Source organism: Protopterus annectens, chromosome 10.part0 (genome assembly GCF_019279795.1).
Source record: "Protopterus annectens isolate FY-2018-M chromosome 10.part0, PAN1.0, whole genome shotgun sequence".
In the NCBI taxonomy this organism is placed as follows: Eukaryota; Metazoa; Chordata; order Ceratodontiformes; family Protopteridae; genus Protopterus; species Protopterus annectens.
This window is the reverse complement of record NC_056744.1, coordinates 1,441,197,878-1,441,212,379: the sequence shown is the minus strand read 5'-3', so window position 1 is coordinate 1,441,212,379 and position 14,502 is coordinate 1,441,197,878. Positions and strand designations below refer to the sequence as shown.

The 14,502-nt window shown below is 40.9% G+C and overlaps 1 protein-coding gene across 1 annotated transcript in view; it reads left to right on the top strand.

Moving 5' to 3' along the window:
- Window positions 1-14,502, top strand: part of STXBP3 (syntaxin binding protein 3) — a 758,101-nt gene that overhangs the window by 472,035 nt on the left and 271,564 nt on the right. The window contains exons 13-14 of the mRNA XM_044086884.1: window positions 8,380-8,480; window positions 13,555-13,647. Of these exons, the coding sequence (XP_043942819.1) occupies window positions 8,380-8,480; window positions 13,555-13,647 (194 nt within the window). The remainder of the gene's footprint in view (window positions 1-8,379; window positions 8,481-13,554; window positions 13,648-14,502) is intronic.

Genomic DNA, 14,502 nt, shown 5'->3' with positions numbered 1-14,502 from the left:
TGCTTAGGATGATGTTATTAATGTGATCATTTGTGGGGAAGCACTCTCATCAAAGGGGATGATTATGCATTTTTTTGGTATTCAGCTTTAGGCTCATCATGTTTCACTGTTGCAGTCATTATACTTGGGTTATCCTGCTTGTAGGCTACCCTCAGTCGACCTGAATTCCAAAAGTCCTGGTCCGGCGTCGGTTGCTGTCACCTCTTCCCTGAAGTCAGTGTGCCAGGGGTATATAAGATGCAGCCGATGCCATTTTCTTCAGTCTTTCTTGCCTCGCGGTGCCTGAAGCAGAAGCAGTTCGCAAGTGCCGGTCGGCCGACTCCTGAGATTTTCGAAATTGAATTTCAGATCCGAAGTCTTCAGTAAAGCTAAGTACCCCGTTGGGAAACTTTTTCTTGCTCCAGACTGATGTTAGTAAAAGTCAACAATTGTATTTCTTGTGGGAAGCAAATACCTCATAAGGATTTTCATTTACTGTATTCCTTGCCTAGGCCCTGACCATACTGTATTCCTTGCCTAGGCCCTGACCATGACGTTGCTAGTTGTCAGTTTTTTGCTAGATTCAACCAACGCACTATTAAGCGTCTGTTCGATTTTGCTTTACATTACTTTACTTTGGCTGAAGGTTTAACTATATAATGCCATCAGAACAGCCGATGACCAGAGTTCATAAAAAATGCAAGGACAAAGAAAAGAACAGGCATCCAAGGTCCAAAACCGATGAAACCTCTTCTAGGCCAGTCGCAGGCTCTCAGTGAGGTGCTTTTGCAGCCCCTGACACCTGCTACCTCAGAGCCACAGGCAGCCTCCGACTCCCACGTGGAGACAACTAGACCTCTGGAAACTCAAGGTATTGGGCTTATAGAAACTATTCCCCTCGGATGGGTCTGGAGCCGCTGAGCAGGAATCTGCTTCTGAGGGTGTTTTCAGACCCACACAGCTAACTGTTAAGACCACTTCAGCAGCCAAGGCAAAGTCTAAAACACCTTTACAGACAAAGAAACAAGTACAGCATTCTCCTGGACAGTCATCCATGCCTAAGAAACAGATGCTTAAAATGGCCGAGTACCTAGTTACTTTGATCAGGGGTTCCCATCCCCCTTCTTATAAAAGGCCTAGGCAAGACACTGACTATGACTCTTCTGACCAGGTTTCTTTGTCTTCTGATTCCTCTTCAGAACAGGGATATTCTCTTACTCCCTATGAGGACTCTGATGCTGACGAATCTATCCCTTCCGCCTCTCCTCCTGAGGACTACTCTTTTGGGGAATCCCTGCACACCATGAGGGTACATTTCCATTGGGAGAGCCAGGATTATTCAGAATCCAAGAAAAGGCTCGGAGACTTTCTTTTATTGCCTCAGCACAGACCTCTTGCTATCCCTCCTGTGCTAGATATTGTTGATGATGTATTTTCTGAATCCAGTTTGTCTCCTGATTCTTTACCCCCTGCACCAGTTAAGCCAGATAGGTACTACAGGGTTCCAGATTCACATAAATTTCTTTATAAAAATCCTGCTGCTGATCCAGAAATTATTTCTCAGGGTCCCAAAGGGGTCAAGGCTTCCACTGCAAAAAACCCTGTTCCCTCTGATAGGGATTCTAGAGCACTGGACAGATGGGGGGAAACATTTACACCTCTGCTACTTCAGCTGTAAGGGCTTTAAACTGCCAGTTTCACGTGCTTAAATATCAACAATACCTAATGTCTCTGCTAAAACAGAAAATGCTGACAAGCTTGGAATGTCATGAAAACAAGGAAATGCAAGATTTATTACATGCAGCTGAACAAGTGGGAAAGCATACTTTGCAATGTAGTTTTGATTCACTAGAGGCTTCTTGCAGAGCCGCAGTTACAGGTTCTGTCATTCGAAGGCATGCTTGGTTAAAAGAACAGAGTTTACCTGATCATGTTAAAGCAAAATTATTGGATGCTCCATTACAGCATGATACTTTGTTTGGTGTTAAGGCAGAAGAGGTGTTAAAATGGAGGATAAAGCAAAACCAGTGCAGACAGTAAAGGATTTCTTACAGGTTCAGCCACCCAGATTTAGCAGGAACTGGCCTTCTGAAAATTGATCCTTTCCAGTGTCAGACAGGCCACAAAGAGGCAGATACAGATGCCCAAGAGGCAAATCTCAGCCCCAAGGCTCATACAGACCTAAACAATGGGGTGCTTCAGCCTCCAAAGGTGGAGAAGACAAATCACAACCTTATAGGAAACAGTCCCAATGACTTCCCACTACCAATGCCAAGCACTTACCTTTTGGCAGCACCCTTAGGGGGAAAACTAGCACTTTTCTCACAAAATTGGCACATGATCACCCAGGACAAATGGGTACTGAATATTTTCTCAGGGTTACAGGTTCCACTTTCACACCCTCCCAAGGGCAAAAGGTATGCCAGACCTGCCACACAATCAATGGGCAGAGGCACAAAAGCAAATGTCTGCTCTCATGGACATGAGGGCTATTCAAAAAGTACCACAGCAAGAGCAGGGGCAAGGATTTTACTCAAGACTTTTCTTGGTACCCAGAAAGGACAAAGCCTGGAGACCAATACTGGACCTGTCTACTCTAAATACTTTCCTGGATGTTCCAAAATTCAAAATGTTGACACTGCAGCAACTTCTACCCATGCTGGGCAAGAAGGCTTGTCTAGTTATTTTGGACCTCAAAGAGGCATACCTGCATGTCCCAGACAACCTTGCAGAAGATACCTCAGATTCAAAGCTGGCTCAATGCATTACCAATTCTCTGCACTGCCCTTTGGCTTATCTACTGCGCCCTGGGTCTTCACAAAATGCCTGGCACCAGTAATTGCATTTTGCAGACAAAAGGAATTCAAATATATCCCTACTTGGACGACTGCCTTGTTCAAGCAGAGAGCAAGGACATTCTACTAAAGCACTAATTTGCCTAGGGTACACAGTAAACGAAAAGAAATCAAAACTAGTGCCCTCTCAAGAGATAATATTCCTGGGTGCAAGCTTAAATACAACTGCCCAGATGGCTTATCTCACGCCAGACAAACAAAGGCAACTGACTCATTACTTCCTCGTCTATGGCTTTGGTGGCTGTCTCAAAGAAGTTGACAAGATTTAACAGGCATGACCTCCCCTTGTCAAAGCCAGACAGTGTGGGGTTGAGTGTTTGGAGGCTGCCATTGTCCTTGTTAATGAGCCTGCAATTTCTTGGATCTGTGGACACTCCACATTTGTGCAAAGGGATGACAGTGGCTGTCCTCTACTCATCTGGGATGAAGCCGGTACTCCGGCGTTGGTTGAATGAGCCGCCTAGTGGTGCAACATGTTCCTTCCTGAGTTCATGTAGGATGCAACCTGGGATTTTGTTGGGTCCCATGGACATTGTATATTTTGTCTTTGAGAGAGGGCAGTGATGACCTTTTTCTTTGAGATAAGGAGAGGAGGGCAGGTACTGGGGATGCCTTGATTTACTGATTGGGCTGACAGAGAGGTGAAGTTTTCACTGAATCTGTCAGCCAGCAGGTTGGCTATATCTGTGGCATTTGTGTATGTAGTGTCCTTGACCACCATTTCTGAGCAGATCTGGGTGCTTCCTTTGAGAATGCGGACATATGTAAAGAAGGCCTTATGATTGTCTCTAGCAGATGTGGCCAATTTGGACTCAAGCTTGCTTTGGAGGATTTCACTAGTGCTTTTATTTGCTTGTTCAGTCTAAGGAGAGATTGCTTTCAATTGGGCACCCACTCCTTCTTGGTCCTGGACAGCATTTTTTTCCCCTTTTGTTAGTTTGTTTATTGCAGATGTCCACCAGACAGGTTTACTCTTCCTTGAAGAGGATGATTTTGTCCACTCAGGTATTCCTGATTCCATGCATCTATATAAATGCTTGTATAGTTCTTTGGTGTAGATTTGGACGTTGGTGCCAGTTTCTACAGAGGGTGAGAGGCTATGAAACTGTTTACACTATCCCTCAGGAGGTTGTAATCAGCTTTGGAGAAGTTTTTTGTTTGACTCTAGCTAGAGGGGGTCAGGGGAGATGGTGACTTCAAAAGTGACCACTTTATGATCGGATCTTACCAGGGAGAATGATGCTGTAGGTATGCTGAAGTGGTTGCATTAAAAAATTAACTAAACTAATTTCTTCATTTATTTGGCAAAATAAACATCACAGAGTCTCCTTGAGAATCCCATCAACTTCCAAAAAAGTGGGTTTTAGGTGTGCCCAGAATAGTGCACTCTCTCTCCTGATGATATTGAACATTCTTTACTGTTTGATTAATAAGGAATGTAGGCTGGTCGGAAAGGAAGTAGTTTTACTTGAAACACATGGATTGAAAAGGCTGTCAAAGTGTGTTTTCTAGTGGTAATGCATACATCTGGAAAAAGTAGTGAAATGTGTTATGAGGCAAATAGAAAATATGAGCAGCTTTTTAAAGCTTGGGAGAAGAAACTAGACATGAGAATTGAAAAACATATTTGGGAGGATGTTCTCCACCGTTTCATGCAAGTGCTGTTTTCTCAGTGGCAGTGCTTGCTTAAATTATTTTATAATATGACTCGCCTATTTATACTGCGTAGATCCTTTTTATACAGGAGATGTGATGTGTGTAGGTAAGTGGAAGTACATTTCTAGAATGTCTAGAACGAGAATGTTTCAGGAATCAAGTCCAAGAGCTAATAAACTTGTTATTCCCTTATGAAGAGTTAACTACATTAAATCTCCTAATTCCAGTAGAAGTTTGTGAAAGATTTTTCTTTATCTGAGTATCCTTTATTATTAGGGATCCTAAGTTTGATATATAAAAAAAAAGTTACCAGGAGGTGGAAGAACCTGGGTATCCCTAAGCTGTAGGAATGAGTGGGGTTAACAAACACTTTGTGTAAACAAGGAGTTAACACATATCTAAAAGGATAGTAAATTCTGAGAAAAGCGTCTTCCTGGATTACTGTTCTAGACCTGCAACATTTATTAGTGGAATATCTGGTTTGTTGCTGCTCTGATTTTTTTATATATATATATATTTATTTATTTATTTATTTTACATTTGCTGACCAGGAGAGTCCAACTGGATTACAAGTCCATTTTCAGTGGAGGCCCGGGGAGAAAAGCTCCAAGAGAATAATTTTTTTTTACAAAACATAGTTTTAAGGACAGACTTTTGACATACAATTTCCATAGAAAAGACTTTGACATACATATTAACTAACAGAAAGGATACATATTAACTAACAGATAGGATAAATTTGTTCTCTACAATATAATACATTTTAGAAGATATTCTTAAGTTTAGGATTCCTGTGATAAATTTACTATCAGAGTAAAAGCAGAAAGATGTAGAATAAGGCTCCGAGAGAGCAGATGATGCTCACTATTTCTGAGACTATATCAGATGGAAATGTATTGGTATAAGCAGTTTGTCTGCCCATGATTTGGAATACATGTAGCTGTCATCTGTATAGAAGTTAATTATTGCATATAATGTGTGTGGTAATAACCCATAGAAGTGAGAGCTCAGAATTTGATGCTGTGTACAACCACGGGTATGCTTTTTTGTAACTGGTTTGTTTTAATATTGTCTTGTATTTTTTTTTTTTAATGCTCATCATATTTGAGTAAAATTAATCTATTAAAAATTATCTTTAGAACCACAGCCATACTTTATCTAAAGCTACAAGACATTAGCTTCATGTGCCAACAAAACCGAGAGAACACTAGCGAATAAAATTATCAAACTAAACTTCCAAAGGCATCTGTGAAATGTAAATAGTTAATAACTTTCCAAAACAATCAGCAGGAATAATGCAGAAAGTAGAACCAGTAACTGAGCGCGTTTTTCTTTATTTAAGAACTTTTCAGAATAAGTAAACTCTGCAATTTTCAGAGTTAAAATAGTGTAAGTAAATAGTAGAAATAATCCAGTCCAATCAAATTCACAGTTCAACCCCTTAAACCATGATGGAAGAGTAATTATGAAAGTTTCATTACTCATACATATGTATAAGGTGGGTGTACCTCAACAGGAAACTTGAGTAGCAAAAAGTCTGTCTGATCTAATATATATATATATATATATATATATATAAAATATTCAACAAATAGGTAATACTAGAGAATTAATAAGTAATTAACAAATAAACAGCTCAAAACAATAAAATTAAAACTGCAGTCCTTAATACATAACAATGGAAACTAATTCTCACTTTTGCCATCTGAGTACACATTTTAAGTTAGAGGCATCATTTAACCCTGGTGAGGACTCGGCACCCAAACTGAGCTGCCATCTAAGCTCCTTCACATCCAGTAGAGCTGAGTAGTCCCCAATAAAACAAATCAACTTGCTCGAAAACAATAAAATGAAATTTAACAAATTCATGGCAAGCTGTAGAGTGTCTAGCCTTCCTGGATATATAGAGACAGTTGAGACATTATTTGCTGTTTGCACAGAACCAAGAACTCTAGAATCTGTAATACATCATGTGTGTCCATTGCCACAGGAAAAGAGGGTAGGGGGGGTCATGTCCACCATCTTCGAACTGTTGGCCCATATAAAATGCTAACACCTTTAAAAGTATTAAAAAAACAGAGGGCACAAACAGAGGGCACCATTAGACCCTACAAAACAAGAATGACCTTCAAGGCCATCTGAGAAGCACCTATGTAGTCATCTGTCCATACCTTTTACAAATATTACAAATTGGAGATTTCTTCCTGGGCTAGGCTTGACTTGCTCTCACCATGGAACATTATACCCTGATCCTTCCTTTCAGGCCACTTCCCTGTCATCATGAGCTCTGAGTACTATTCAGGACTACTGCAGAACTGATTCAAGTGAAGAACATAGCACAGTTATGTAAGAATTTACCATTGCAGTAGATGTTTGAGCAGACCACTGTTTCAGTACTGTTTTCCTGCCTGCACTAACCCCCCCCCCTCCTAATTCTGGTTCTGGGTATCCTAGACTGGTGTGGGGTTCCCTGTCCTTATATTAAAGCCTAACACTCTTACTTGGGCCTTAAAGCCCTGTCTCCCTTTCCTCTCAGCTTAGGTTTGAAGGACGTTTTTGATTTTCTGTCTCCCTAGGAGCTAAATATGAACCCTATTCCTTAGATTTCAGGTTAAATGCACTTTAGTTCCTCGGGCAAGAAAGCTCAAAAATGTCGTGTGATCATTTGTTTTATTTAGGAAGCATCCAAACATTTTTCCCCCTCTCCATTTGTACAATGCTAAGTCTGAAATTGGCCAATACTGATTAGTGCAATACCCTGGTAAACAAATGTATGTAAATTCCCTCTCGAGTGTCTCACATTACCCTCACCCACCTTTTGTGGTAGTCTCTTACACTGATCTCTATGCTTTTCTGTGAAGAAAAACTTCAGATACAGAGAGTATGTTTGTCCTTATGGTATGGTATCAGTTTTTATGAAGAGAAACAAAACAAATTTTCATTCTGTAACAGTAGTTCAGTGCATGAGTATGTTTGCAAGGGAAAAAAGGACCTTGAGCATTGCTGGGGGGGGGTCCACTGGGCTGAAGTTAGGGGATCCCCCTTAGGTGAAATATACTAATGATGATATCACACAGCCTCAGACAAAAGAGGACTATTAAACTAGTACATAAATACTCTCCCATTTCACTAATGGTGTGGGCTACTGATGAAGAACATCTGTTCACAAAACTACCACCTCAAGTTGTTTAGCAGTTTACCAAATGGATTTTCATCGAAATATGATCCCTCCACTGGCTGCAGATCCTGTTCCTACAGGCTACTGCCTGTAACGCTGTTTTTTTCCCTCTGATCCAACCACACAGGCTGCTGCCTGGGGCCTTCTCATTTCCACAGTTCTTCACAGTGACTGTATCAATATCTAATCTTCTTTGCATGATGATCTGTACCCAATGCTTGTCCAGAACGTTGTCCTCTCTTTTGTGATTGCTGGCGATAAGAGCTGAAGCTTCTCCGGTTTCTGATTATATAATTTCCTCTCCTTTTTACACACCCTTTTTTTGGCTTTCCTGTGGCTACCTTTCCACAGCCTGATGTCCCTGCACTTGTATGACCTCTAGAAGTGCGCACATTACTGAGGGGTGCGGCCTGACCCAGGCATAGTTAATGCTCCTACTGTACCACTTGCTTTTGGACTCTGTAGATTGGAAGATTGTGTGAGGCATTAATGCATGCATTGATTGAAAGCTGATGTAATAAGGCAGTTCCCACAAAAAGAGAGCCAAAAAGTATGTTTGAAAGTGTGTTAAATTGCACAGGATTAGTGGCTTTACTGTTGGTCACAATAAGCATACCATTTCCTCCCACAAAGTGATGTCTTTTTAGCAAATATGAGGATATTTTTGCCAGTAATATGTCACAACAGCTTATTGTTCTTTTGTGATAACAGGAACAACTGAAGAAAATCTTGCAAAACTAATGCAACAGGTAGAAACTGGAAAAGAAGTCGTACACAACTGGAAGTATCTAGGTGTTCCAGTTATATCGAATGTAAGTAATTCTACGTATTATTTGCTGTTTGCTTATTGTAACTCATACAGTCTCCAATTTCGAATGTGCTTATTCAGTTAAAATACTGGAGTTCTTCTCTTGGTATCACAGACTTGAAATATTTGTTAATCAAACCTTATGGATATTAGTAGCGTTCTACCTGATTCAGGAGGACTTGATTAATGATGAAACCCTACATCTGATGTTGTTAATCTTTGTTTATTCCTTACTCTTGGGATTCGGTTCCGACCTCGGAACCGAGCCGGCCTTTTTTTTTTCAAGCTCGCGTCAGCCACAAACGTCTCAAGCTAAGATTTTACCCATTATGCCCTTCTCCCTATTACCTCAGATCTAGTTTGCCGTATTGATGTTCAGCCGTGTCAAGCCGTTCCTCTCCAGCTAAGTGTATATTTTGATAATTTTGTGTTTTTTTCTCACAGAATTCTTAGTTTTTCGACTTTATTAAGTTGTATCTTTTTTTTTTTGGTATCTTCTCCTATCTTTGATGGTAGTCTTTCCTCGCCCTCACTTGGGCCTTGCTACAGTGTGTGTGTGTGTGTGTGTGTGTGCCTAGTTTTTGAATATTTTGTGGATATAATGTCTGAGAAAAAAGGGAGTCCAGGCTTTAAGAGGTGTTTGGAGTGCAGACGCAAACTGCCTCACTCTGACACGCATACTCTTGTGTGTTCACTGTTTGGACGTGCCTCATCTCACAGTGAAGCCACCCTGTCAGATTTGTAAAGGTTTTTCTGCCAGAACTTTGAACGAATGGAGACTTCAGCCTTCATGGTGCAGACTACTAGGGCACCGACTAGTTCAGTGCAGACTTTCTCGGCACCTATTGGTATATTGACGCAGTCATCTTTGGTACCGACTGAAGTCTCGATGCAGACTCCTTCAGCACCGTCCAGTTTCTCAATGCAGACGCCTTCTGCACCAACAGTTTTCCCGGCGCACACCCCCTCAGCACCGATAATTTCTTTGGTGCAGGCTTTTTTCGGCACCGATGGTTTTGGTGCAGACAACTCCAATTTTGACAACACCGTTCTCTGTGTATCTTCCACACCATTGATTTCAGTGCATACCGCTTCTGCGCCGGCTTTAATGGCACAGACTATACAAACACCGCTAGTTTCAGTGCAGGCATTACCTATTCAGACACCTTCTTTCAGTGGTCGTACTAGCCCTTTTTTGGACAGGCCCAAATTACCTTCAGGGATTTCAGTGAGGTCTACCAGAAGCCTTTCTGAATGGGATGTGGTGCATCTTATCGACCAGCTGCTTTTGGCCAGAGGAATTCCTGCCCTTTCAAAAGTGTCTCTCCCCTCTGGAGTTGATCACACTTCACAGACTCCTACCTATACTCCGACCTCTGTGGATGTTTCAAGGCATCCCTCCTCGGGCGGGCCGACCTTCTCGGCCTTGGAGAGGAAACTGGCTGCTGCTTTTCAGCCACCTCTGTCGGTGACTACTACTTCCTATGAGCCTCGGCTGTCTCAAGTTGCAACCCCCGGACTCCGGGCGCAAGAGTCTCGTGCCATTCTCCTCCTGGAGAACCCCGTCCTTGCAGCCTCCCCCAGAGTCTCCCACTGAGGAAGTCCACTGTAGGACTGCATGTAAGAGTCAGTGACCAAAGACACAGATTACAATGACTGGGAGGGTCCCCCCATTTTCACCTTCTGCCGATGTTTCCTTTAGTGACATCCTCGAAATTTTAAAGCAGAGAGGTGAATGGAAGTTCTCTAATCCTTCCTCAGAGGAGTCTTATGTTCCTGGAGGCTTTTCGTGCCTGGAACAATACCTCCTGGGCTACCTCACCTGCCAATGAGCTCGTCAGGCTCATTGTGCAGTGTGCGTGAAAGGCATCGGACTCTGTGGAAGCCATACCTTATAGGCCGGACAAAATCCTTTCTCCACCCAGAAGAGTGCCCCCATTGGTCAGAAGGTCTCCCAGTAGACACCATGGTGGTGGCTGCCGCTACAAAGAAGGAACTGGCAGAGGAGAGCCAGGCTGTTCACCCACCCAATAAGAATTCCTGGGCCGTGGACAGATTAGGGAAGCTAGTCTTCGCGTCATCGTCCTTTGCTGTTAGGTCATTGAACTACTTGGCACATTTCACAAGGCTACAGAGACCTGGTGTCGGAACTCTCTGAGACCTTGGCAAGAGCAGTTTTTGATGAGGTCCAAGACAAGGTTGCCTCTCAGCACCCCTAGAATTGGTTTCCAATTCCTCAATATGTTTGATATCACATGCTACTGAGGGAGCGGAGAGAGCTGCGTGTGCAGGCATAGTCATGAGACACCATGCCTGGATGCACCTTGTGACTTTGCAGATCCCTTCAAGGCTTCCTTCCCAAATGCCCCTATTGAGACCGCTACTTTGTTTGGCTCCAAGGTAAAAGATACATTGGCAAGATGTGAGCAGGATGGTAAGACCTTATCTGCCGTGGGTGTCCGTTTATCTTCTCAGCGGTTTTATTCTAGGAATCAGAAGTGTGTGAAAATGTGGCACAAAAAGTGTCACACTCCTTTCAATGACTCTCAGTCCAAGTTTTCCCCTAGAGGCAGGGGGGGGTTTCTAACTGAAGACGCCCCTTTCGGGGCAGGGGAAGTCCGCAATACCAGGGTTCCAGGAAATCTTTCTCTGGACAGCCCTATCAGCGCTCCTGAGGAGCAGCCCAATTGCTTTCCTCTGGAAGCAGTTGGGGGTTGTTTTTCCTTGTACCCTTCTGCCTGGCAAACCATAACAACAGATGCTTGGGTACAAAGGCTCATCACCAGAGAATACCATATTCCTTTCTTATTCACCCCCCCTCTTACCTAGAAGCTTATCCGACGTACCACCCAGTCAAAGGAAAGCCACAGCTATAGAGATATCAGAGCTGCTTCGAAAGAGTCCTCCAAACGGTCCTCCCAGACCAGCCAGGATCCAGCTTCTATTCAAGATTCTTTTTGGTGCCAAAAAAGGCAGGGGACTGGAGACCAATTTTGGATCTCTGCGCCCTAAACAAATTCGTAAAGACAGAAAAATCCGGATAGTCACGGTTCAGTCTATACTTCCAGTTTTGGAAAAAGACGATTGGGTGTGCTCCATAGATCTTCAAGACACGTACTACCACATAAAGGTGGAGAGGTGCTCAAGAATATATCTTCACTTCAGGGCAGGAGCCAGTCATTACCAGTTTTGCGTAATGCCCTTCGGACTCTCAGTTCAGTATTGGCCAGGAATGGAATTTTCTACACTGGACAAACTTTTGAAAATTATCTTTTTGTGATGAAGTGAGAAATGGATGGGTCTTTGTAGCAGTTCTGAACCAGTAGTGTTAAACCTAAGTGAGGTACTGATTGGAGTACACATAGTTTGTTAGCAAGAGATGGAAGTCAGAGTTAAGAAGTATAGTGTCCCTTAATATTTTTATAAGCACAACAACAAAACCACACCTCGGCTCTGCTCTGAAGAGCATGTGCAGAGTCAACAAGTCTGATATATCACAGCTTGAATAAAGTAGAAAATAGTAAATAATCCCGGGCAATCAGAAAAATTTTTTATTTGACAACAAGTATTAGCGCTTTTTTGCATTCGCACCACTCAGGCGTACATCAAACAACAATTGCACATCATTTAAATAGTAACACATTAAATGTCATTGGTGAATAAAAACCACATGTCAAAAGTCCATCAGACTCTTGCTAACATGATTAATACAAATGCATCATTAAAAAGTTGCGTTTAAAAAGCATATAAACAAGTCTATCAGTATACTTAGGTTGCATTATTGGAACTAGGTCTCATACTACTATCAGAATTTCCTCCAATGTCATTATTTATTGGAGGTAAGCTGACCTTCAATAACTGGTGTTTCATCTGTCATAAATGATTCATTACTGTTAGAAGTGTTAGATTTGGGAGCAGCAACATGATTCATCCGTGGAATGGTCTGAGCTACCCTACTATAACTTCTATTGGTGCCATTGTTACCATTGTTGATAGTTGCTGGTACATTGCTCACATTCACGCTACCAGACACTCTAGGCCAAGTAAATACTTGGTTACTTTTAAAATCTTTAGTATCCCTCAAGATCTTACTCTTTTTCTGTTCTAAGAGTCTCTTCTCATAAAGCGATATATTATCAATTACCTTCTCCAACCTCTCAGCCAACAATTCATCAGCATATTTAAGTTAGAAGTTTCTTGATGTTTTGTTATGGGCCACTATTCGTACACTTAGTAAGAAACCTTTTTAGTAGGTATTGAGTTTGTTTAGTTTTTATTATTTTTATTATTGAACTTAGCACTTTCCATAACATATATTAGTATCCGTGTTGAATATTTTAAATGTAATTTGAATCATCCTGTCTATGGATAGAACGTAACTTTTGTTGGGTGTATCATATGATTATTTCTTTTAATAGGCATATGAGTGGTCTAAGTATACTGATAGACTTGTTTATATGCTTTTTAAACGCAACTTTTTAATGATGCATTTGTATTAATCATGTTAGCAAGAGTCTGATGGACTTTTGACATGTGGTTTTTATTCACCAATGACATTTAATGTGTTACTATTTAAATGATGTGCAATTGTTGTTTGATGTAACGTCTGAGGAGATTGCCTGGATTATTTGATATTCAGACTGTTGGACTATCTCCGCCACAGGACTCTGCACATGCTCTTGGTGATTTGTTTTGTACTTAATATTTTTATGCTGCAAGTACAAAACTTCATTTGCTTTTTCTGTCTGTTTTAATGTACTTTTTTGTTTTACTTTTCTATATGGATTATGTTAGTGTTATTAATTTTGATTTAAATGTGAAGTACGTGTTACTTTTTATTCTGTTTTGGGAAAGGGGTTGGATTTATACATTTATTACAATTATACGGCCATTTTATTACAACTGAATGGAGGAAAATAACAAAATTGCAGTATCTGGCCAGGTGGTTAGTCAATGAAATGCTTACAGTAAACATGAGTATGTCTTACTTGCTATTTGCTGTTAGTAATTTGTCACACTTCTCTTGATCACCATGTTAAATCAATATTCACCGCTGACAGATGCTTATTTTTTAAAAGGCTTCATCTGTGCAACGTAAACAGTCGAGGGATCGGTCAGAAGAAACGTATCAGCTTTCTCGATGGACTCCAGTTATAAAGGACATTATTGAGGTAATAATCATGAGTTGGTCTTTTGCAAAGGAAGTTTATTGTCATTGTCAACTCTGTTCATTGTGAACTCGTAGAGTTCATGCAGTAGTGTGTGTATATGGATGAAGGCAGCATAACTTTAAGTACAGAATGAAAGCTTTTGCTTTGATTCATATATGTACATATTACATATACCCCCCATGTGCAAAAATGGGAAAAGGGGTTGAGGGGATATATATATATATATATATATATATATATATATATATATATATGTAAATTTTATATTGTGTGTGTAAAAAATCCATATTTTTCCTTTAGTGCACATTACAGTTATATCTGTCCTAAGTGTCTAGAATATGAACACCGGTCTTAAGACAGAAACAAAAAGCTCTAAACTTGAACCTAGCTTTGTCTGCAAATGTCATGCTGTTTCCATCAAACTGTTTCTGATGCTTTTGAAAATGAGGTCACGTTCACATTGCATTAGCTTCTTTCCTTTGCCTTTCTTTATAAGGTTTTACAAAGTATTTACAGCAACCTATTTTACTGTGGACTTAACATTTTTTTTCTAATAGAACTTAATTGAACTCATACTTCAAACATGTATCCAAAATCAGTATCATATCACATTTCATACACTTGCTGTTTACTTTTCACTTTTTTCATAACATTTCAAACTATAAACATTTTCCAACCAATAAACTTACAGGCCATTCCCTAGTCTTTTATTTTTCGCCCATTTTCACTTCTCCCCAAAATTCTTTTCTTCCCTGTCACTGTGGTTCCCATGGTGAAGGTAGTGATACCACACCTTCCATTTAAGGGTATGCATCTTGTTCTTTTCCCCTCTATGGCAGTAATAATAGTTTTTTG